At 44.4% G+C, this 26,208-nt stretch overlaps 1 protein-coding gene across 1 annotated transcript in view; it reads left to right on the top strand.

Moving 5' to 3' along the window:
* The window catches only part of babam2 (BRISC and BRCA1 A complex member 2), a 195,792-nt gene that overhangs the window by 124,906 nt on the left and 44,678 nt on the right, over positions 1-26,208 (top strand). Inside the window, exon 7 of the mRNA XM_071326988.1 lies at positions 12,787-12,896. Coding sequence (XP_071183089.1) covers positions 12,787-12,896 — 110 coding nt within the window. The remainder of the gene's footprint in view (positions 1-12,786; positions 12,897-26,208) is intronic.

The raw sequence follows: 26,208 nt of genomic DNA, 5'->3' as shown, positions 1-26,208 counted from the left end.
AGGAAGAGAAGGGCAGAATAGCACCCACTGCCTAAGGAGGGTGGAGGTGGAGGGCACTCGGCAAAGAAGCAGCGGCTCCTGCTCACTGACCCCCATATGACCCCCTTTCCTAAAGGTCACAGGCGCCCCCTGCCTCCCTCAGAGAAACAGATCGACGCCTACCGCTGTGATCGCTAACCCTAACACCCTTGCCTTTTACCCCCTGCCACCCACACACACACACTTGCCTCCCCCAACCCCCGTCCGAACATCAGGGGTTTCCAAAGTTGGAATCTCAGGCGAGATCCTTCAGGTCCCCCTGCACCCCCACCCACCGTCACTACATGCCTCCACGGAATTAGTTCCATCTGGCCTAGTTTATGCCCCAGCTCCTGATGAACTGGAGTCGATCTACATGTTTGGCTTGCAAACGTCTTTCTTGGCCTTTTTCTCTCTTTCTCTCTTCCTCCTATTCCTCTCTTTTTCTGACTTTCTCTTTCCCTAGCTCATTTTCACTGCCCTTCTCCCTCTCGGAGCTGACAATATCACATCCTTAAAGGTATACTTCGGGACTTTAGCAATGAGGCCCTTTATCTCCAGTAGTCAGAGTCAGATGAACATCTGGATACCATTTTTATGTCTCTGTGTCCAGTATGAAGAAAGTTGCATGTAGTTTCATGAGCCAATGCTAACTAGCGTTAGCACAATGCCTGGAAGTCTATGGGTATCTGCTAGCGTGCGCTCTGGTGATTTCCCCCCCCCCCCCCCCCGTACTTCCAGTGTCTGGCTTCGTTCAGACATCTCTGGCTTCGTTCAGACATCTCTGGCATTGCAATCTTTTTAAACCCTTTGCGATGTGAATAATCTGTCTATCTCGTTCTGGTCATTGTCTCATCACAGCAAATGTACAGAGCCACAAATCAGAGCATCGAGGCTATCAGATCATTGCAGTAGCCTCCTGGTAGGTTCCCAAAGCTATGTTGCTTATGCTCAAACAGATGGGCCCAGAAGAGTAAGAGAGCAAAGCATTGGGGGTTGAATCTTGCCATGACTTAAATTGATAATTGGCATATACTGTATGAACTCTAAGATAATCTATATATAAGTGGTTTATTGCTGTTCAAAAGATGTGTATGTTAGATATCGTTGCATTAGTTTATTGGTAATTGAGTTATTGAGCTACGTGTCTATGTATGCATTTCTAGGTGTTCATGTGCGTACGCATGTGTGTGGGTGTTCTTAGAATTAGAACAAACCATATCACTGTCAGTGGTCACACAGTCATCTTCGCGCTTGGTTTGCGATTCAACAAGCATCAAGATTTCATGGTCATTTTGACCATCCCAATGCTCCCGGGCCACAGACAGAAGACCGTGAAGATGGCTCCACTTACAGTGCAGTCGAACAGAAGAAGCCCCTCATCCCCATATCCATCCCAGTAACCCCCTCGCTCAAGCAATAGTAATGCAATGACAATCAAACAAGCCAGCAATAGCCCTTTTTAATTTGACCAGCGTGTGAATTAGCCCTCTCCTCAGAGGCCTCTCGAGCTTGAGGCTTCTGGCGAGCCAGTGCTAATTTCTGCTATTTAGACCTGGTATTACATATCGATATGGCCCTTAAATGTACACGGAGAGCTAACATTAATAACATGCATGTCAATCTCTCATGGCTCAAAGTGGAGGAGAGATTGACTTCATCACTACATCACTTACTTTTTGTAAGAAGTGTTGACAAGCTGAATGCACTGAGGTGTCTATTTAAACTACTAGCACAGAGCTCGGACACCCATGTATTCCCCACAAGACATGCCACCAAAGGTCTCTTCACAGTCCCCAAGTCCAGAACAGGCCATGGGAGGTGCACAGTACTACATAAATCCATGGCTACATGAAACTCTATTCCACATCAGATAACTGATGCAAGCAGTAGATTCAGATTTAAAAAACTGATTAAAATACACCTTATGGAACAGCGGACACTGTGAAAAGACACACACACACAGACACAGGCTTAAACATACACTTGATCAGACACACACTCTACAAACACGTACACGTGGATTTTGTATTGTATTGTACATATGTGGTAGTAGAGTAGTGACTTGAGGGAACACACTTAATGTGTTGTAAAAAGTGTTATGAAATGTAATATTTTCATTTGTATATAACTGCCTTAATGTTGCTGGACCCCAGGAAGAATTTCGACTGCCTTGGCAGCAGATAATGGGGATCCTTAATAAATACAAAATACACTAGCTTTCTGCTTACCAGCTTGAACGAAAACACAAGGATGGTATATTGTTTTGCTCCAGGCTGGAACCATATCTCTTCAGTGGGAAGGTGCTAGTTTTATGGGTTCCTAAGCGACGTTGTCCAGAGGAGACTTTGGGTCTGTCTGATATGGTAAACTAAGCCTGTTAGCTGGACGTCAAAGGCAAGCGACCAGAGGGGTAGTTTTATTTTTTACATGTTAATGCATCGTTAGCTTTGTTTTGATTAGAAAATGCTTCAAAATTCACAAAAACTTAACATTAGCTGATGAAGATTATCTCATAAAACAAAACATATAAGATCTCCTAAGCCTGTGTTTACCACAGACCTTATTTTTGACGTTTATCCAAAACCCCTAAAAAAAAAACATTAATTTCCCCATAGGCTTTGGCCATCAAGCCATGGCGGACTTCGCCTCCATTAGTGCCTCCAAAAAGATGCCATTACTGTTGCTCTCTATGACGTTGAGTCATTGTGTAAAATGAATCCCTTCTAATATTGAGTAAATGAGTCAACTGTCTACTGTATCTGTTGTCTCAGTCATTCTCTCCTCTGCCTTATCCTATCATCGTCCCCACCTTCTCTAGATTTTACCTCAATGTTTACTTTGTCCCATCATTGAAATGCGTCTCTTAAGTTCATATCTTAGTGTGTTTGCTAAACTCATCCCTGTGCTTCCATAGAATCCGACATTGGCTGGACTCCAAATCTGATATATCTTCGCCCTTTCTTATCCCATATAGTCTCAAACATGGTGTCCTAGTCCAACCTTGGCTTAAATCATCCACTTAGCTTGCCCATCCACTTATACTTGCAGTGTCCACAGATGCTCTATAATTTATCCCCCTCACTGAACGTGGGAACATCATATTCCCCCCCTGAAGGTGCATTGACTCCTCCTTTGGTGAATGACTAGTGGTGACTATCATCTACCCAGCTGTTTGTTGTGCTGAGAACAATTTAACCTATGGTTGTGACTCACCAACACGTGTGGTGTTTGGGGTGGTGAAACTATGTGTATGTTGTTAGGCCCAATTAGTCGACTGGACGATTATTTGGTTGTTCGGCTGTTGGTCGACCGAGATTGTTTTAGTCGAGTAGTAACATTTATATATACAGTGAGAAGTATTTGATACACTGCCGATTTTGCAGGTTTTCCTACTTACAAAGCATGTAGAGGTCTGTAATTTTTATCATAGGTACACAAAAATCCAGAAAATCACATTGTATGATTTTTAAGTAATTAATTTGCATTTTATTGCATGACATAAGTATTTGAGCGTTTGACAGTGATGAGGGGTGGTCATTTGGTCGCAGACCCATTACGGATAGCAGGCAATGAGGCAGTGATCGCTGAGATCTTGATTGAAAACAGCAGAGGTGTATTTGGAGGGCGAGTTCGTTAGGATGACATCTATGAGGGTGCCCGTGTTTACGGATTTGGAGTTGTACCTGGTATGTTTATTGATCATTTCTGTGAGATTGAGGGCATCAAGCTTAGATTGTAGGATGGCCGGGGTGTTAATTAAGCATGTCCCAGTTTAGGTCACCTAGTAGCACGAGCTCAGAAGATAGATGGGGGGCAATCAATTCACATATGGTATCGAGGGCACAGCTGGGGGCAGAGGGAGGTCTATAGCAAGCGGCAACAGTGAGAGACTTGTTTTTGGAAAGGTGAATTTTTAGAAGTAGAAGCTCGAATTGTTTGGGTACAGACTTGGATAGTAATACAGAACTCTGCAGGCTATCTTTGCAGTAGATTGCAACACTGCCCCCTTTGGCAGTTCTATCTTGGCAGAAAATGTTATAGTTTGCGATGGAGATTTCAGGGTTTTTGGTGGTTTTCCTAAGCCAGGATTCAGACACGGCTAACAAACTTAAAGAGTAGGCTTCTAATGTTAACATGCATGAAACCAAGGCTTTTACGGTTACAGAAGTCAACAAATGAGAGCACCTGGGGAGTGGGGCTAGGCACTGTAGGGCCTGGATTAACCTCTACATCACCAGAGGAACAGAGGAGAAGTAGGATAAGGGTACGGCTAAATGCTATACGAACTGGCCGTCTAGCACTTTCGGAACAGAGAGTAAAAGGAGCAGGTTTCTGGGCTCGATAGCATAGATTCAAGGCATAGTGTACAGACAAAGGTAAGGTAGGATGTGAGTACATTGGAGGTAAACCTAGGCATTGAGTAATGATGAGAGAGATATAGTCTCTAGAGACGTTTAAACCAGGTGATGTCATCACATATGTAGGAGGTGGAACAACATGGTTGGTTAAGGCATATTGAGCAGGGCTAGAGGCTCTACAGTGAAATAAGACAGTAATCACTAACCAGGACAGTAATGGACGAGGCATATTGATATTAGAGAGAGGCATGCGTAGCCAAGTGAACATATGGGTCCAGTGAGTGGTTGGGCTGACTGGGGACACGGCGATTCAGACAGTTAGCAGGCTGATGCTAACAAGCTAACAGTTAGTAGGCTGGGGCTGGCAAGCTAGCAGTTAGCAGACTGGGTTAGCAAGCAAGCAAGCCAGTTAGCAGGGGCTAGCAGTTAGCAGACCGGGGAAGGCAAGCTAGCAGTTAGCAGACCGGGGCAGGCAAGCTAGCAGTTAGCAGACCGGGGCTAGCAAGTTAGCCTTTGGGGGACGTCGCGATGAGGGTAAGTCTGTTTTTGCCTCTTCGTGCGGTGACGTCGATAGACCAGTCGTGGAATTAGTAGGGTTCCAGGTAGCTAGCAGGTTAGCAGAATGGGCCTTCAGCGGGCGTCGGGCCTGTTGGAGTCCTCGGGCAGATTATGTCAGTATTACAGTTATAGAGGATCGGCGGGGTTCCGTGCCCCGTACCGGCAGTAGAAGGGGTCCGGATATTGTAGCCCAGGAGTGGGCTTCGGTGGTAGCACAGGAGCCCTGTCCGGGCTAGCTTCAGGCTAATTGGTGCTTGCTCCGCGATGGAAACGCTAGCCAGGAGTGGTCACCCGGGATTGCGGTTAGCTAGTTGCGAAGATCCAGATGAAAATGTTCAGAGTTTGCGGTAGGAATCCGGGGATATGGAGAGAAATAGGTCCGTTATGCTCTGGTTTGAGTCACGTTGTTCGAACTGGCGAGAGCTTTCCGAGCTAAAGGTTAGCTGATGACCGCTAGCAATGGTTTGCTAACTGATAGCTGGTAGGTAGTTAGCTGGCTATCTTCAGTTGGTTGAGGCATTCCAAATCCGAAGTAAATATAAATACTTTAGAAAAAAGCAGATCCACGCCACATTGGGTGAGGCGGGTTGCAGGAGAGTATTTAGAAGTTGCTGTTTAGGAAAATATTTTTTAAAGATATGCGAAGAAAAAGATGTAAAAGATATATACAAGGGACAGGACAAAGACAAAGACGTCTGACTGCCACGCCATCTTGGAATGTTACATTTGAGATTCTTCAAAGTAGCCACCCTTTGCTTTGATGACAGCTTTGCACACTGTTGGCATTCTCTCAACCAGCTTCATGCGGTAGTCACCTGGAATGCATTTCAATTGACAGGTGTGCCTTGTTAATTTTCATTTTTTTTTTTACATTACAGCCTTATTCTAAACAAAATGTCATATTTTTTTATCTCGTCAATCTACCCACAATACCCCATAATGACAAAGCGAAAACAGGTTTTTCGATTTTTTTGCAAATTTATTAAGAATACTAAACAGAAATACCTTATATACATTAGTATTCAGACCCTTTGCTATGAGACTCGAAATTGAGCATGGGTGCATCCTGTTTCCATTGATCATCCTTGAGATGTTTCTACAACTTCATTGGAATCGACCTGTGGTAAATTCAATTGATTGGACGTGATTTGGAAAGGCACACACATGTCTTTATAAGGTCCCACAGTTGACAGTGCATGTCAGAGCGAAAACCAAGCCATGAGGTCGAAGGAATTGTCCTTAGAGCTCCGAAACAGGATTGTGTCGAGGCACAGATCTGGGGAAGGGTACCAAACAATGTCTGCAGCATTAAAGGCCCCCAAGAACACAGTGGCCTCCATCATTCTTAAATGGAAGAAGTTTGGAACCACCAAGACTCTTCCTAGAGCTGGCCGCCCGGCCAAACTCAGCAATCGGGGGAGAAGTGCCTTGGTCAGGGAGGTGACCAAGAACCTGATCTTGGTCACTCTGACAGAGCTCCAGAGTTCCTCTGTGGAGATGGGAGAACCTTCCAGAAGGACAACCATCTCTGCAGCACTCCACCAATCAGGCCTTAATGGTAGAGTGGCCAGACGGAAGCCACTCCTCAGTAAAAGACACATGACAGCACGCTTGGAGTTTGCCAAAGGCACCTAAAAACTCTCAGACCATGAGAAACAAGATTCTCTGTTCCCGATGAAACCAAGATTGGACTCTTTGGCGTGAATGCCAAGCGTCACGTCTGGAGAAAACCTGGCACCATCCCTACTGTGAAGCATGGAGGTGGCAGCATCATGCTGTTGGGATGTTTTTCAGCGGCAGGAACTGGGAGACTACTCAGGATCAAGGGAAAGATGAACAGAGCAAAGTACAGGGAGATCCTTGATGAAAACCTGCTTCACAGCTGTCAGGAACTCAGACAGGTTCACCTTCCAACAGGACAACGACCCTAAGCACACAGCGAAGACAACACAGGAGTGGCTTTGGGACATGACTCTGAATGTCCTTGAGTGGCCCAGCCATATCCCATACTTGAACCCAATCGAACATCTCTGGAGAGACCTGAAAATAGCTGTGCAGCGACGCTCCCCATCTAACCTGACAGCTTGAGAGGCTCTGCAAAGGAGAATGGGAGAAACTCCCCAAATACTGGTGTGCCAAGCTTGTTGCATCATACCCAAGAAGAATCAATGCTGTAATCGCTGCCAAAGGCGCGTCAACAAAGTACTGAGTAAAGGGTCTGAATACTTATGTAAATGTGAATGTTTTTTGCATTGTCATTATGGAGTATTGTGTGTAGATTGAGGAAAAATAACAATTTCATCCATTTTAGAATAAGGCTGTAATGTAACAAAATGGGGAAAAGGTCAAGGGGTCTGAATTCATTCCAAATGCGCTGTATAAGGAAAAATACACTTAACATTTTCGACTAATCGATTGGTCAAAAGAACAGTCGGGGACAGCCCTAGTGTGTTGTGTTTTGAACCACGCCAGCGCTGGGAAATATTTAAATGTTCACGATTCTACTAGAGAGATGCCTAACAACGCATATCATGTCTGGTGAGTCATTGTTGCCAACGTCACACTAGCAATGACGCCCTCCGCCCATTATCGGCCTTGCGTATAGCCTTAGGCGTCCCCCTCGGCTCTCTACTCTGACAATTGCATTTAGTCTAGTATTGTATGTCCTTGGTAATTGCGTCAGATATGCCAGCAACACGAACACAGACATCTTTCCTGTTGACCTTTGTAGAAAGGTCCTGATTTCCTGGCAACTTTAGTTCACAGAACTACTAATAACAGCGGGAACAGTGGATGTGCATTATGTATTCACTTCCACACTACACAAAACCAACACCCATGATAAAAACAATTCCTACTTTGTCTCGTCATTGTAGACCATGTCTTTAAATTCTTAGTGGACTTTGGAACTGCTTGGCATGAAACTGCCACAGCGTGGGTTCCCTTTGCTGCCACACCCAGCTCTGATGGGCCCTTACTTTGACACACGTTCTCTCTCTCTCTCTCTCTCTCTCTCTCTCTCTCTCTCTCTCTCTCTCTCTCTCTCACTCTCACTCTCACTCTCACTCTCACACACACACACACACACACACATGTCCATGGCAACAGGCTTGAGGTGTGTTTAGGTCGTGGTGTCCCTGGCATACTCTTGGCACCGGGGTGGGTCCAGCCAGAGCGTGTTTGTGTGTGCTCTGTAATCGCTTCCCTATTATCTACATGACAGAGTGAAGCCATTACACACCGCACTCAATATGACGGCATGGAGCCGGCTGGTTAATGGTTGACCTTACCCGTCTCCACCTTTTACATGCATTCCAGCATTGTCTACTGGCAGGGTCAGAGAGAGAACGTGAGTAGGATAGTCTGTGTGTGTGTTTCTGTATCTGTGTGTGTGCGCGGGCACATGCATTTGTGGCCCTACTGTCCTTTGCCCAATTTGTGCATATGTATGCAGCTTTCGGAAGGCTTGGGGACATCTTACCATAGAGAGCATACTGCACTGGCCTCACAAAATCCCCCCCTTCTGTCACACAGTAACACATTCGGAACAATCTCACATCCTCAACTCCCCCCCTAAATCTGTCAGAACAGAACATTTAATGTGATGAGACGTGCATTGGCAACAGCCACCTTGACCCAATGATATACCCTTTTCCGCCTCTGGGCGTTGTGGCACAAAGCTTAAATCAGGCCTATGAACCACAACACAAAACATGTCTCCATTCTGCATTGCTTGCTTGGACATCTTTGTATTCAGTTGAATGCTAGGTCTCTTGAATATGCATGGAATTATAACCTAACCTTTCTGATAAATTAAATTGTAAAGAAGATTGTTTTAAAGAAGACTTATGTTAATTGGGTGTTTCTGTGCTATGCTGTACACGATGAAGCTATGGCGGTGCCCTTGTATCCTCCATCTTATTCACCCATCCTTGGAAAAACCCAGTGAAAAGCATGCAGAAACATTTGGTTATGAAACGATCTTCCAATATCCCCTCGTATGCTTCCTCTGAATGAAAAAATGTCATTTTGACATCAAAGCAATGAAAGAAAATGGAATGAAAATTGCTCTACAAGACACTGCTTTGCTATCTAATGGCACATTGATGTTATCAGCTCTCAGCAAAATGGACGACCCCATTGATAGTAGGCAATTTGTAAAGTGGACGTAGAAGTCTCATGCAACAGCGTAATTAGTTGTAGTTTCCTCGTCAATGGATGATTTTGATTCTCCGCTTCCCGAAATCCAGTTGAAAAAGCCTGGGATCAGAATTGGGCGGTTTTGCTTGGTTAGTGTCCCTCATGCAAAGGAACCATTTAGCTCTAAGCACCAACTGAAATGTCAGAGCTCCTCAAAATCTCCCAGACACCCACCTACATGTTTTGCTGCATTTTTTCCCCCAGCTCATTACCATTCTCAATGTAGACCTCAAGATTTTTTACTTTCCTCCAAGAATGTTGACTGGCAGGTTGCGTTGTGGCGGTGAAACACTGTGTCCAGACAGATGGACAGAGAATCTCAAAACAAGCCCAGCAGCTGCCCTCATCCTTACGCAATAACCCCTGTGTCACTCAAGCTGCCCCATGACGGTGCCCGTGACATTTGAAGATGGGAAAATAAGACAGACAATAGTCCTTACCTCCATACCGCCCTTGTCGAGAGCATTGTCTGTTTAGTGCGTGTTGTGACTTTGGCCGGACATGGTCTAGCGTAAGGACAGCTGTCACATCTCCAACCTGTCACACGTCACGGAGAGGAGATGCTACAGGGCGTCAACAGACAGAGGGAAGGAGCGAGAAGAAGAAAAGAATTGGAGAGAGAGAAAGACGGATGAGAGGAGGGAGCAAGGCTAACAGTGGAGTAGTGGCCACGTGAAGGCTTGACTTCGAGCAGCCCCCCACACACACACACACACACATTCATACACCCTTCACCCTCTCTCTCAACCCCAGTCTTTGGGGCTGACTCACATACTCCCGGGTGTGCAGTAAGTAACTGCCTCCGTCCACCCACCCCCTTAAGGACTCCCTCCCTCACTCGCAGTCCTTCAACCGGGGTCATTTTATAGACTCATTACTCCCCATGGAGAGGTTCTTCATTAGGCCCTGCCTATGGCCTGAGGAGAGAAAGGTTTTTAAAATTGTTAGTTTTTCTGCTCTGTACTTAAGCAGGCAGCACTTGGCCCGAAGGGTATTGCTGTAGAAAGCATACATACAATCTGTGTATAAACGCATAGAGGCATTTAGTTTTTTGGGGAGCGCTTTGGGACTCTTGTTTTCGTTTGTGGGGATTCACATTGCAGTCAGCATTAAAAGCTCCCATTCTCAAAGATATTTTCTTACATAAATGTGTATTTTTCTACAAATGTTTTTTCCTGTTCTTACTTAATTTACATTACCCGATCTTAAGCTCTTAGTTCGGTAAGTCAAGGCCCAGAGATAGCCTCCCAAACTAAGGCCAAATGTAGTATTCTACCTCGGAGGTCGCAGCCAGACTTTGACATCTGCACTGCCATTTGTGAGGCTGTAAGCTTTCCCACCAATCATCTTCAGGTGGGTGTAGTTGGGCCATTTGTAAGGTCATGTAGGCTGAAATTGTGAGTCTTACCCCTCTGTCACTCACCAACTCATGATTGGAGATATCCCGGTGTCCCTGGAACACCTCATTACAGTATGTTCTGAATGTGTTCTGAAGTTCTGTATGCATATTGCAAGTCAGGATTTTGGCGCTATACGGAAGAGGACATTTATGCAACCAAAACTGCAGGGAGGCGTGGATGCACAGAGGGATTGTACCCATGCAGACACGTGTGTGTCATCATATTGCAGCAGACTAATAGTGGTGGATAGCGGTAAAAAGAAAACAGAAGAGTTCGGGGTCCTCCCTCGTTTTTGTTGTTTTCTGTTTCCGTAATGTCATATGTCTTTTGACAGCTGCTTGTTGTTTTTTGGGACGAGATGAAGTGAATCATCTCCAAACGCGGTTCTTTGACTGTTCGTATGAGACAAAAGCCTCTCGAGGACCGCGACGCAATGCTACGCATGCAGAAGAACCCGATGTTCTTTCCCACCCCAACTCTCACCTCCTGTACATTCCTTCTCTCTCCGCAAGCGTTGCTTTAAAATAAGTATCCGTTTGGTCACCTCGCTGACGACAGACAAGGCCTGAATTTGACAGTGAGAACTGGGGGAAATGACTATGCCTTACTCCCCCCCCATCTTATTCTTCCTCCTCCCTCACCTTTCCGTCTACTTAGTCCGTCCCAGATAGTCGACCCCGGTAGCTCAGAAGTACAACTCGGAGAGGGAGCGTCGATGCTTACTGGCGCATACATCCACTATATTGACGCAAGCTGATTCAATCAGGCAACCTCCTTTGGATGTCAGACACTCTATTTTCTTTTACTCCCCCTTTCTTTCTCCCTCTATGTTATTGGCTGTGACAAGAGGGACAGGATGAGACATGAGGCAGCCATCGTCATTGTTGTGGCTGTTGGTACATACTCACACACACACACCAATATAATTTGGGAAGAAGTGTTATATGTTGTTCAGCACTCTTCTGGCCAGGCTAGATGGAAGGGAACTTTCTCCTTGCCTGCAGAGGCCCTTGACATTTCTATTCATATTGTTTCTGAAATACAAAGTCCGGTACGGCAAAGTCCCAAAACTGAGCCACCGGGACTAATTCAGATGGGTCATTTTGAGCCCCCCCCCCCCCTCTTGAACCAGTGGTATGGAAATCCCAACGTCCTTGGGCAGTGTGGTGGCCATCCACATTCAGGACCAGAGAGGGAGTCGTTGATGGGAAGGAGTCATGTACCCAACTCCCTCAAGCCTCATTCGTAACGCTTTTAATTCAAACTCAACCGCAATAGCAATTAGGTTGCACAAAATACAATTTAACTGCTTTGACTCTGAGAAACGGCCCAATGAGGGAGTGCACACAGCCGCCTTTGGCTCATTCAACCGTTTCACATCTATCGAAGAAAAGGCATCTTCTCTTTGACAGACCTCATTGTGCCTGCTTTGGTTACGTGGTTGGCCGCGTTGAAACGCCTGGCTTAGGAAACTGGTAGCGCCGCGCCTCAACACATACCGTATGGTGGTGAGGGAGATTCCCTTGCCGGGAAGGGCAGCGATTAGCACAAATGGATGATTTCAAACCGACTGTAAGACATTTGATTAACTCCCCAGCCCTCGTTCGCTTAGCGCAAACCGTGAGTGCCGCTTAATGTCGGATCCTGCTAATGATGATCCATAATGGTAGGGGGGCTAGCTCTAGGAAAAATGACTGATAGATATAGAAAGGGAACGGGGGGAGGAAATCAAAACCTTGAAGAGATGGATCAGCATGATCGGCTCATCTAGAGCAGCTTCGGGTGGCTTCTCTCTCTCTCTCTCACATGATTTGATTGGTACTTCCAGTCATCAGCGCCACTACTCGGCTGCAGCTGTCGAAGTCAGCGCGGCGTGAAACGAATCGGATGTTTCCTCTGGTCTCTTATCTCTTTCTTTCTTCTTCTCGTTCTCTCTATCTTTCTCTCTTGCCCTCACTCTCTTTCTCTCTTGCCCTCTCTCTTTGTGTGTCCATCTCAAACACATACACTCAGATGTACTTAAATCAGGCTTGGACTGGGAAATGAGCCTAAGCAGGCTAGGCTAAACTGGACTTGTTAGGGTTGAGTTTGACTCAACACTGAAGTACAGCTCACCACAGCTGTGTTTTTTCATCGAAATATTCTACAGTATGGGGAATATTTTCATTGATTTGATGAATTCACTAATACCAGTCATGGAAAAGTGAAATTATACTTATTTGTGAGTACTAACTCCCCCTCTCCCTCAGGACACAACGTTGGACCCTGGGGAAGACGTGGCTCTTCTCTCCGTCAGCTTTGAAGACGCAGAGGCCACCCAAGTGTTCCCTAAACTCTACCTGTCCCCCAGCATTGAACAGTAAGTGTATGAATCAGTTAATATGGTCATTGGTGCTGTATGGTTTAGTTGGTAGACCATGGCGCTTGCAACGCCAGGATTGTTGGTTTGATTCCTTGGGACACCCATAGGTAGAAGTATGCATGCATGACTGTAAGTCACTTTGAAGAGTGTCTGCTAAATGGCATATATTATTTATTTAAGTTTCATACACCTACCAGGTGCACAGCCCACATGGGCTTACAAGATGCCAGTGTTGTGTTCGAGACTACCTAAAGCGAGACCGAATCAAGACCAGAGCAAATTGAGTCAGAGTCAAGACTGGAGGGGGGTTCCGAGACCGAGTCAAGACTTAGACCAGAAAAATGGGAGTCCAATTCAAGACCATGATTGTAATTTTGTCAAAACATAACCATAATAAGAGTTCAAAATGTCCAGTATTTATGTGTACATGTTTCAGAACAATATTCTTTAGACTTTCAAAATAGTGAAAAAATGCATGCTGAGGGAAAATGGAACCACTCTACAAATGATTACTAACCCAAACACAGTGGGGAACAATTTCCCTTCTACGCCTTCAGAAAAGGTTTTAAGGATTTCTAAAATAATGATTATGATAATAATGATAATTAAAGTATTATTTTCAATGATATTCTGATTTAATCTATTCTGTTTTTGTTGGAAAGGAAAGGGTTAACACAAAATTATCCCATCAGGATTTTTCTTTGCTGGTCTCTGGGGAGATAAATTTGGCTAGCTAAGTCAGCCATTGGCTAGGCCATCAGATGTCAACTGTATTAGGGAGTGACAGTGGAATCAACCAATTACAATTTGACTTAATGGGTGGGACCGTTTTTACAAAAACTCATGGAAAAGGCCAACAGGTCACTGCGCAATTGCGAGCAGGAGTTTTTCCAAGGTCTAGCTAGCTAGCTTTTGTTGTGGGCTAGTTTGCAGCAGGTGTTACCAAAGAGGATGTTTTTGCTAATTTGTTAGCGTCTCCCTTTTCAATAATAACTTTCAACAATTAGTTAAGTTTCAATGAGCATCTGGTGAGTGGAACTGTGTTTTTCATTGCAGCGCGCTTGCTGCTGTTAGCCATCTCTTTGAAAACCATGTTGTGTTAAACATGTTGCATTTAAAGTGGAACTTACAAAATTTTAGCAATATTAAATCTTATTAAAATCATTTCACATACACCCCCAAGAAGAATGAATTAAAAAAAAAAAGAGTACAAGCGACCAGATATGGTAATTTTCACGTTTTCATAAATTCTTAGGGAATTATGTATACTAAGGGATTTGTGAAAATTCTATAGCAATTATATAGTGGGAAAGCATCTGTGCGTTCGGACAATTAATAGACACTGCAGTAAATAAAACCTAATAAAAATATCTGTCTTGTCCAGGACCGGAGTCTACACAGACCGGTGCACTATAGCCAATCAGAGATACAGTAGGCTTTATGAAAACAAGCCATTTGCCACAGAGGCCTGCCATCATTCACTTTGAACTGGACTGTGTGTTTACAGCCAGTAGTAACAGCGTGACTTCAGAGCATTAGAACGCATTCGCCAAAAGCCACAAAATACACCTGAATGCTTTTCTGCAAATATGTAAATACCACAGGAGTCCTCTTACATTTGGGAACGTCACATTCTTATTGATCAAACAACCATGAAAAGGTAGGCTCTCTCTTCCTCAGTTATGCACATCAACAAGATCAACAACTAATGCTTGCCAGAGCAAGATGAGCTCAAATCTAACAAAGGAACATTAGATAAACCCTCAAACTTTTTCAGCCAGTTGGCCGTCAAAATTGCACTGTTAAACGATGGGGAATTGTAGCCTCCTCGTCCTTCTGCAGTTAGCCTGCCAATGCATGCTTGTCCCAACCAAGCACCCAGGCTAACTGCTAAAGTTGGCTAGCTTGCTAGCTAGCTACTTCTAGACACAAATGAGAGAAGTCTGACAATGGTACTCGCCGTAGCTAGGCTGTTTAGATGTTATCTAGAGCAGGCCTGGGCAATTCCAGTCCTCGGGGCCTGATTGGTGTCACACTTTTCCTCCATCCCTAGCAAACACAGCTGATTTTAACTAATTGCATTCTAAACTGAAGATCATGATTAGTTGATTATTGGAGTCAGGTGTGTTAGCTGGGGCTGGGGCAAACGTGTGACACCAATCGGGCCCCTGAGGACTGGAGTTTCCCAGGCTTGATCTAGAGTGTTCTTGACCAACTATTACTTCTTTGTCTACATTTACTGTCACCGGTCGTATTCAGCAGGTGTTGAGCGTTCATAAATTCATCAATTGTTCTGCGCTCTGGCACACTCAGAGTGCTCTGAGTAGATAGCCAGAATGAATTTGCGAATGCAAGAGATATGCTAACAGGATAACAGTCATTCAAGTTCTTGCTCGCTAACCAAATGACACCTGCATCTCTAGATATGTATAGCCACCGAAAAATGATATGAGGGGGAAAAGTCAGTCACTCACCCACTCCTCCAATGACATTACATGACATCCTCCTAGCAGCTAGCTAGCTAACGTTAGGCTCTGTTTTTAGCTTGCTACATAAATATATATGCTAGCCTGTTAGCCACGTTATGACTTACTTGTGATCATTGCCCTTGCTAGTTTGATTATATTGACGTTCCCAGCCTTAGATACTTTTTGTCCAGAATATTGAGTAATTGAAACTGAAACAGTGCATCCCAAAGGGAGGCAATAAACAATGTACCAGGCCAGCTGTGATTTACAACCTGATAGCAACCAATTTACAACCTGATAGGACTACCAAGAAATGTATTGGTGAATTATATGAATCATGCCTTGAACTGCATCCATCCACTCTGCCAACAATGCTTTAGTGTACGTCATGGAACGTTGAGTCAAATAGAACCTATTTTTAAAACCTCTTATAAAGTTGGTTTTGCGGCATGAACTGGGAATTGGATATTTTTGACTGATATGATTGTCAGTTTCATATCTCCAAAGTAGTTCAAATGCTGTTAGTTCCACTTATAAATTTAGGTCACAGGTTACTTGTGTGTGCAAAACGTGAAATGTTTTTTGCAACGGGAAGTAATAGATGTACATTTAGATTGGGAAATGCTTAGTGGTTGTGTTTTTGCATTCTTATGATTGGGACCTAATGGCTTATTATGTCTGAGTTTATAGACCGCTTATCCTTTAACAGCATGCTGTGTGTGACTGCTGTCTTTCCATCGGCCCTATGCAGTGTTGTTGTGGTGCCTGGAGTAGTTGGTATGTTCAAATTTTGCCAAAATATTCCCAAACGGCTGCCCAGGGAAGGAAAGGCAACCTGTGTTTTTTTTTATCCGTTAATTTTTTTCATGGTGTAGACATGGATCCACCCAGGCCGATCAATGTCTACACCACTGATGAAAAGGGGGCATGATGACAATTGCACAGAACAAATAGCCTACTAACCAAAACTAAGGACAAAACGTTTTTAATACCTGGTTTGCATACCCATTGTGACCTAAGTTAGCATTTACTGGTAGATATCATCAGTTGAAACGTCTTTCCTACCCTACCGGCTACCGATGTCATTCATCTATGAGCTGCTCCATGCCAGAACCAGTTGAGGGCTGCACACTCTTGCTGCCTGGAGATGATATTCCGCTGAAACTAGGCTGTGTGCAGTGCGCATGTTTCATGTGCTTTGTGATTGTATAGGCTACTCTGTGCATGATTTCTCTATTGTACTACGTAATTGATCAATCATATACCTCCACTACACTACTTTGATACGCATCAGTAGGGATTAAGAAGGGAGTATACACAATGCCCACTGAAAAATAAGTGGGTGTACCACTTGTACCTGCGTATAGCCTACCCTCCACTACACCACTGGCCCTTTGTGTTTTACAAAAAGGGCACTCTCCTACATGAGTGCGCTGGTATTACGGTGGCTGTCCTTTCAGAATCACGAACCTGTCACACACTGAAGGCCTATAGGTGCCCCACTGTACTAACCTGTCACACACTGAAGGTCTATAGGTGCCCCACTGTACTAACCTGTCACACACTGAAGGTCTATAGGTGCCCCACTGTACTAACCTGTCACACTGAAGGTCTATAGGTTCACCACTGTACTAACCTGTCACACACTGAAGGCCTATAGGTGCCCCACTGTACTAACCTGTCACACACTGAAGGTCTATAGGTTCACCACTGTACTAACCTGTCACACACTGAAGGCCTATAGGTGCCCCACTGTACTAACCTGTCACACACTGAAGGTCTATAGGTTCACCACTGTACTAACCTGTCACACACTGAAGACCTATAGGTTCACCACTGTACTAACCTGTCACACACTGAAGACCTATAGGTTCACCACTGTACTAACCTGTCACACACTGAAGGCCTATAGGTGCCCCACTGTACTAACCTGTCACACACTGAAGGCCTATAGGTTCACCACTGTACTAACCTGTCACACACTGAAGACCTATAGGTTCACCACTGTACTAACCTGTCACACACTGAAGGCCTATAGGTTCACCACTGTACTAACCTGTCACACACTGAAGGCTTATAGGTTCACCACTGTACTAACCTGTCACACACTGAAGGCCTATAGGTGCCCCACTGCGCAAACATGTCTATAATAGATATAAAGGCTATTAAGATACCCTATTAATGATTCAAGAATATTTGGCCTGGCAAAGCGGTTTCATGCGCTGACCGGTCTCGAGTACTACAACACTGCAAGACGCTACTAAACAGAGTACCATTTTCCTAGTGCTCAAGACAAAATGACAAATTATACGCATGCAATAATCATGGCAAGTACAGCTACCATCTAGCCACACTACACAAACAATACATGTATCCTTCTCCTCCAGGAAGTGTGAACAAACTGAGCCTGTCTAAAGTCAATTCAAGCCTCTGCTTGTCCCGTAAGAAGAATATTTCAGGGTTATCGCCAAACATTTGATTAAAAAGAACATGTCTCAGATCGTCATACAGAGGGGCAATAAAACACTAAATGAATTTTGTTTCCGACTTCCCTAAGATCACACAGTAGGCAAATTATACCGTCTCTATAGCCAAAGGGAGGGTGCCGGATCTGAGTTGTGCACAAACTGACCTTTGGCTTTTTGTAAGTTTCAGGCGGACATACGGTTCAGGGGTGTAGTTCTCTTTGAAGAGAGTATACGTTCTAAGTTTAGTTGAAATCAAATGTCAGCAGCCCATTTTTCATTGTGGATCAGAAAAAGCTTGTCCTTGATTTGGTTAACACCACATGGTAATTTGTTCCATATATATACACAGTATATCACAAAAGTGAGTACACCCCTCACATTTTTTGAAATATTTGAGTATATCTTTTCATGTGACAACACTGAAGAAATGACACTTCGCTACAATGTAAAGTAGTGAGTGTACAGCTTGTATAAGTGTAAATTTGCTGTCCCCTCAAAATCACTCAACACACAGCCATTAATGTCTAAACCGCTGGCAACAAAAGTGAGTACACCCCTAAGTGAAAATGTCCAAATTGGGCCCAAAGTGTCAATATTTTGTGTGGCCACCATCATTTTCCAGCACTGCCTTAACCCTCTTGGGCATGGAGTTCACCAGAGCTTCACAGGTTGCCACTGGAGTCCTCTTCCACTCCTCCGTGACGACATCACGGAGCTGGTGGATGTTAGAGACCTTGCACTCCTCCACCTTCCGTTTGAGGATGCCCCACAGATGCTCAATAGGGTTTAGGTCTGGAGACATGCTTGGCCAGTCCATCATCTTTACCCTCAGCTTCTTTAGCAAGGCAGTGGTCGTCTTGGAGGTGTGTTTTGGGTCGTTATCATGTTGGAATACTGCCCTGCGGCCCAGTCTCCGAAGGGAGGGGATCATGCTCTGCTTCAGTATGTCACAGTACATGTTGGCATTCATGGTTCCCTCAATGAACTGTAGCTCCCCAGTGCCGGCAGCACTCATGCAGCCCCAGACCATGACACTCCCACCACCATGCTTGACTGTAGGCAAGACACACTTGTCTTTGTACTCCTCACCTGGTTGCCGCCACACACGCTTGACACCATCTGAACCAAATAAGTTTATCTTGGTCTCATCAGACCACAGGACATGGTTCCAGTAATCCATGTCCTTTGTCTTCTTGTCTTCAGCAAACTGTTTGTGGGCTTTCTTGTGCATCATCTTTAGAAGAGGCTTCCTTCTGGGAGGCTTCCTTCTGGGCGTATGGTCTGAGCACTGACAGGCTGACCCCCCACACCTTCAACCTCTGCAGCAATGCTGGCAGCACTCATACGTCTATTTCCCAAAGACAACCTCTGGATATGACGCTGAGCACGTGCACTCAACTTCTTTGGTCGACCATGGCGAGGCCTGTTCTGAATGGAACCTGTCCAGTTAAACCGCTGTATGGTCTTGGCCACCGTGCTGCAGCTCAGTTTCAGGGTCTTGGCAATCTTCTTATAGCCCAGGCCATCTTTATGTAGAGCAACAATTCTTTTTTTCAGATCCTCAGAGAGTTCTTTGCCATGAGGTGCCATGTTGAACTTCCAGTGACCAGTCAGTATGAGGGAGTGTGAGAGCGATGACACCAAATTTAACACACCTGCTCCCCATTCACACCTGAGACCTTGTAACACTAACGAGTCACATGACACCGGGGAGGGAAAATGGCTAATTGGGCCCAATTTGGACATTTTCACTTTGGGGTGTACTCACTTTTGTTGCCAGCGGTTTAGACATTAATGGCTGTGTGTTGAGTTATTTTGAGAGGACAGCAAATTTACACTGTTATACAAGCTGTACACTCACTACTTTACATTGTAGCAAAGTGTAATTTCTTCAGTGTTGTCACATGAAAAGATATACTCAAATATTTACAAAAATGTGAGGGGTGTACTCACTTTTGTGATATACTGTATATGCTGACGAGTTTCAGAAGAAAGGTCTTTGTTTCTGGCCATTTTGAGCCTGTAATCGAACCCACAAATGCTGATGCTCCAGATACTCAACTAGTCTAAAGAAGGACAGTTTTATTGCTTCTTTAATCAGGACAACAGTTTTCAGCTGTGCTAACATTATTGCAAAAGGGTTTTCTCATGATCAATTAGCTTTTTAAAATTATAAACTTGGATTAGCTAACACAACGTGCCATTGGAAAACAGGAGTGATGGTTGGTGATAATGGGCCTCTGTACGCCATATCTATAATATGTAGATATTCCATAAAAAAATCAGCAGTTCCCAGCTACAATAGTCATTTACAACATTAACAATGTCTACACTGTATTTCTGATCAATTTGATGTTATTTTAATGGACAAAAAATTGCTTTTCTTTCATAAATAAGGACATTTCTAAGTGACCCCAAACTTTTGAACGGTAGTGTATATTGAAGAATTAAACAAATATTAATATGCAAATATTGTACAATCCAGGTGTGCAAAGCTCTTAGAGACTTACCCAGAAAGACTCACAGTTGGAATCGCTGCCAAAGTTGATTCTAACATGTATTGACTCAGGGGTAATTAATAAGGGATATTCAATGTCTGCTTTTTTTTTTTTTTTTTTTACCCATCTACCAATAGGTGCCCTTCTTTGAGGCAAATTTAAACCATCTTAAATTCAGGCTGTAACAACAAAATGTGGAAAAAGTCTAGGGATGTGAATACTTTCTGTATGTATAAAACATAGGAAAATAGCATTTTTGACTGCCCTGGGCCTTTAAGAGCAAGCCAATGTGACAGTGGCAAGCAAAAACTCCTTAAGTAGGATGAAACCTTGAAGAGAACCAGGCTCTAGAGGAGCCCTTTCTCCTGGCTGGAGTAAGATGTTCCGATTTGCATTTCTGACCATTACTGCCAGACAGTTGGCCCCAAATCTCCTCCATAACTTGACTAGATGAGACAGACTTGTAGGATGCAGATGGAGAGAGCATGTAAGGCGTAAGAAGATGATAAACAAAAATGCATTGTGAAAACCGCAGCGCATGATGTCATCAATGTATAATTCGACACGCCAGTGTCTGGACTCATGTGTTCCTTTAAAAAGAAAGAAGAAGAACAAAAAGAGATAGATGACACATAGTCAGTGTCTGGGGCTGAGAGTGACTGTGTGTCTGTGGGCGTGTGGGCGTGTGGACGTGTGTGTGTGTGTGTGTGTGTGTGTGTGTGTGTGTGTGTGTGTGTGTGTGTGTGTGTGTGTGTGTGTGTGTGTGTGTGTGTGTGTGTGTGTGTGTGTGTGTGTGTGTGTGTGTGTGTGTGTGTGTGTGTGTGTGTGTGTGCGCGCGCGCTTGTACATCTGAGTGTTCGTAAGTGTGTGCATATGTGTACTGTACATGAGTTGAGTTTGTGTGTGTGTCAGGGCAGAGTGTCAGGTATGTAAACATCCCCTCTCTTGACCCCATGCCCCCCTCTAGCCGGCCTGGTCTGGCCATTCGTGCTTGGAATAATCTCTGGAGATGTTTATTTACGAGCGCACCCCCTGTCATACCAGGTTAAGGGGCCTCTGCCCCCTCTATCTCTGTCTCTTTTCATCCCTCCTCTCCCTCGACTTTCCTCACTCTCTCGGTCTACACCCCCGCACTCTTTGTCTCTCTTTTTTTTTTTTTACTTCTCGTCACACTGTTTCTCCTGTCCTCCATTTTCTCTCTTTCCCTTCTCTCTTTATCTCTAGCTGTCTCTTTCTCTCACTGTCTCCCTTTTGGTCATCTATTCTCTCTAGCTCTTTCTCCTTTCCTCCATCTTTCGTTCCCCTTCTCTGTCTCGCGCTCTGTCTCGCGCTCTGTCTCGCGCTCTGTCTCGCTCTCTGTCTCGCACTCGCGCTCTGTCTCGCTCTCTGTCTCGCACTCGCGCTCTGTCTCGCGCTGGCGCTCTGTCTCGCGCTGGCGCCCTTTCTCGCACTCTGTCTCACGCTCTGTCTCTCGCTGGCGCCCTTTCTCGCGCTCCGTCTCGCGTTGGCGCTCTGTCTCGCACTCTGTCTCACTCTCTGTCTCGCGCTCTCTCGCGCTCTGTCTCACTCTCTGTCTCACGCTCTGTCTCCTGCTCTGTCTCGCAAACAATGTTTGATTGTGTGTGAGAGTTAGGCTACTTGGAGGGGATTATTGGGTAGTTAGGTTCATCGGGCTGACCCCCAGTCTTAACTTGACGTTATTGAGGGATGATGAGGTTTTGGCAATGTGAAGATAAGAATTCCAGAGTATGGTACATCTGTATCTGATAGAGAATTGACTATATGAGGTGCCGCAGTGGGGAGGGTGAAGGTTATCGCAGTGTCTTGTTTTATGTAGTTGGATTTCAGAATTAACCTGGAAGAATCCATTGAAGGGTTTAGGTAAACTGTCTGGGAGCTATGAGTATTTGTAGATGAAAGTGTATAATTGGCATATATTCATGTCGTAAATAGACAAGATATTGCGTTTCTTAAACGAAGGTGCGGATGGAGCCAGATAATTAGAGAAGGTTAGTCTTGCACATTTATTTTGTATGATGAGTAATTTGTGTAGGTAGGAGGCATATATACTGGGCCAGACAATATTACAGTAAATGAGAGATGAGCAAATTAAGCAATATTATAGACTTAGGAAGCAAGCCTGATGAACCAAACCACTATCTTTCTGATGATACCAACAGATTTCATCACTTTGCTACAGACAAATTTAATATGGAGGATAACTTTTCATCAATTAAAACTCAGAGCAATCTAGTGGATGTGACTTGTTCCATTTCATTCCCACCAATTGAGATTTCTTATTCTGACTAGTGAATACAATAAAGTAGGATTTATTTTTTTTACATTTAAAGATTATTTGTTTATGAGTTAGTCCCCTGCACTCTCCACACTACATTGAAGTACTCTCTGACAGTGCTATAGACCACCAGGGTCGGGGTCATTCGTCAACTAAATTTCCATTCCCATCAATTCAGGAAGTGAATTGAATTGCAATTGCAGTAACAGATTTGAAAATGTGCTATATTTATTTTCAATGAGGTTGAGAATGCTCGCATCCACCCTACTAACAACCAAGAGGAGAAGCATGCCAGCTCAGCTATGTGTGTCTGTGTTTGTGCGTTCACAGGCTTGACCTTGCCCATGTGCTAGACCAGGCTGCAGTGGCGTTCGGCGCCCTCCTCGGCCAGTTGAGTGAGGAGAATGGACAGAAAGAGGCTAAAGGCATGAAAGAGGAGAGCGGGGAAAGGGGGGAGCGTGTGGCGCTGGGGAGGAGAGATGTAGGAGAATAGGGCTGCACAGCAGACCCTACTATAATTTGGACATATCTGGCCCTTTGAGGAAAAAGGTTGAGCCCGAACAACGTAGCGTAGATTCCGTAGAACAACGCAGATTACGCACATTTCGTATTCACCTCAATAACTTTAGTCTCAAGCTAGTTCATGTTTGTATGTTTATGCATGCTTGCTTGAGTGTAGTATTTTCGTGTTGACTTTGGGCCTTCTGACTTTGCGTGCGTGCGTGCGAGCTCCAAAAGTATTGGGACAGTGAGACATTTCTTGTTGTTTTGGCTCTACTCCAGCACTGCCATCTTTAATTTGAGGTATACTCATCCGTGTTGGGTAAACCGTTTAGACCAAAAGTGTTGGAACAAATTCACTCATGTGTATTTAAAGCAGTGAAAAGTAGAGTATTTGTACCCATATTCTTAACACGCAATGATTACATAAGCACTTCTACATTAATGTGGACGCTACCATGGTTACGGATAGTCCTGAATGAATCGCGAATAATAATGAGAAAGTGAGAAAGTTTAACGCACAAATATCATCCCCCCCCCCAAAAAATGCTAACCTCCCCTGTTATTGTAATGGTGAGAGGTTAACATGTCTTGGGGGTACTGTATTTGGGCATCTGTAACTTTCTCCCTCATAATTATTCACGATTCATTCAGGACTATCCATAATCATGGTAGCATCCACATTAATGTAGAAGTGTTCAGAAACATATTATATTCTTATTTACAATAAAAGTGACTCCAAAATGACACAATACATTATTCACCATTCATTTCTATTGGGCACAAAATAATCTGAAACACAATACAAACAGCAAGAGGATCCAACAAGTTTGTTGAGTCACAAGCTTGATGTAATCATTGCATGCTATGAATATGGGACCAAATACTAATCCGTTGACTACTTCAATACACATAGTGAACTTTTGGAGCTCCCTGGATGTCTGTGTGTGTTCCCTATGCCTGTGGCTCTGTTGCTTGTGTTCTCGTTCCACTTTGGCCCTTGCTTTCTGTCCCCCTTCCCTTGAAGCTGACCCGGCAAAGAAAACGTTTTCTCTTTCCTTTTACTCTCTCCTCATTCTCGCGCTCTCTCTCTCCCTCCTTCTCCCCTCATCCTCCTCTCCGCTCCTGATCTCTCTCTCGCCTCCCAGTCAGTCTTGCTGGCGGAGCCTCAAAGAGAGAAGGAAAGCGAGTGGGACTTGAGAGAGACGTTTGATATCTCATTTCCCTCTCTCCTTTTCTCTCTCCTTTTCTCTCTCCTTGGAGGGCTGCGGTAGCTCCAGGATCTAATACATTCTGGGAGAAACTGAATATTTTTATTCCCTCAGAGCTATGACGTTATACCTTTCTCTCTCTTTTCAAACAGACCAGCCATTCCAGAGAGAGATACTATACTTCATAGCTACTCCACTGACACCCATGTATGTACTTGCCTATACATGGGCTGCAGCTATTGTACGTTCGTTTGTACGCTAGTTCGCTCGGACTTAAATACTTTCATGTCTGGTCCTCACCACTCTTCCTCATGCATTGATTCGGTTAAGAGAGTATCTTCACCTACGCTTTTGTGTTTATGCAGTTGACATCGTTCCTCTTATTGGGATATTGAAATGCGGCATACAAAAACCTTAACGTGTATTGTTGTTATTCAGAAGTGCATTCAATAGCCACTTGAATAAGGGCAGGCTGTGCTGTACTATCTTGTGAAATGACTTAAGCTTCAAGTTCAATTTCATGCTACCGATTGTATTTAAATAATTTAACGTTAAATGGACATGGTTATGTCAGCCATATACAAGGCATCTATCAATGTCAGCCATATACAAGGCATCTACCAATGTCAGCCATATACAAGGCATCTACCAATGTCAGCCATATACAAGGCATCTACCAATGTCAGCCATATACAAGGCATCAAACCAATGTCAGCCATATACAAGGCATCAAACCAATGTCAGCCATATACAAGGCATCAAACCAATGTCAGCCATATACAAGACATCTACCAATGTCAGCCATATACAAGGCATCAAACCAATGTCAGCCATATACAAGGCATCAAACCAATGTCAGCCATATACAAGGCATCAAACCAATGTCAGCCATATACAAGGCATCTACCAATGTCAGCCATATACAAGGCATCTACCAATGTCAGCCATATACAAGACATCTACCAATGTCAGCCATATACAAGGCATCTACCAATGTCAGCCATATACAAGGCATCTACCAATGTCAGCCATATACAAGACATCTACCAATGTCAGCCATATACAAGGCATCTACCAATGTCAGCCATATACAAGGTTTAGATTGACAGCCCATGTCTCTTCCATCCTTCTCTTTACTCATTTTCCTGCCTCCCTGTTACATCTCCTTTTTTCTCCATTCTCTCGCTTTTCTTCTCCACTGTTGGCTGGTCTGGACCTGACTGTACCCAGTCAGTCTATGAGATGAGTCGTTAGCCTCTCGCTCTACCCAGAAAACCTGCAGTGTTACATAAAAGAATCGAGTGGGCACCGTCTCTGCCCCCAAACCAAAGCCTATTTGGGAGCCAAAGAAAATCAACAGAGAGAGACAGTTTTAGGCTGCGGCAGAGCAATGTTTGGGTCTGTGTGTGTGCGCATATGTGAATGCAATTGCCTTTGCCTGTAATACATGCATTACACATCTCTAGTGTGCTTGTATGCTTTTCCATATGTGTACTTGTGAACCATTGTAAGCAGCCACATTGTTTGCGGTGTTCCTCTCCATAATATTTCTCCTGTAGCTGCCTATAACCCCATATATCTAGAGGGAGCTGCATAGCATAGCCGCGGGCGCCCACCAGAACACTCCTCACACACACACCTATCCTTGCAACAGAATTGTGAGTGCTCCTCAATGCACAGATGACTGAGCGAGTCCACATACCTTACCCACTCCCTCGTGAATATCAAAAGCACCCAAGGAATTCCAGGTGCTACACTGTGTGGGTGGGGATTCTTTTTTCTACACGACACCATGCTGCCAGACTTCAGCCTCACCCCTGTCATGGTCGTTGTGTCCCTGGTGGACCCATCATCATCCCTCCCTGTG

The sequence above is a fragment of the Salvelinus alpinus genome, chromosome 9, assembly GCF_045679555.1.
Source record: "Salvelinus alpinus chromosome 9, SLU_Salpinus.1, whole genome shotgun sequence".
Taxonomy (NCBI): domain Eukaryota; kingdom Metazoa; phylum Chordata; class Actinopteri; order Salmoniformes; family Salmonidae; genus Salvelinus; species Salvelinus alpinus.
Note: the sequence above shows the minus strand (reverse complement) of the source record. Positions and strands in the feature narration are given on the sequence as shown.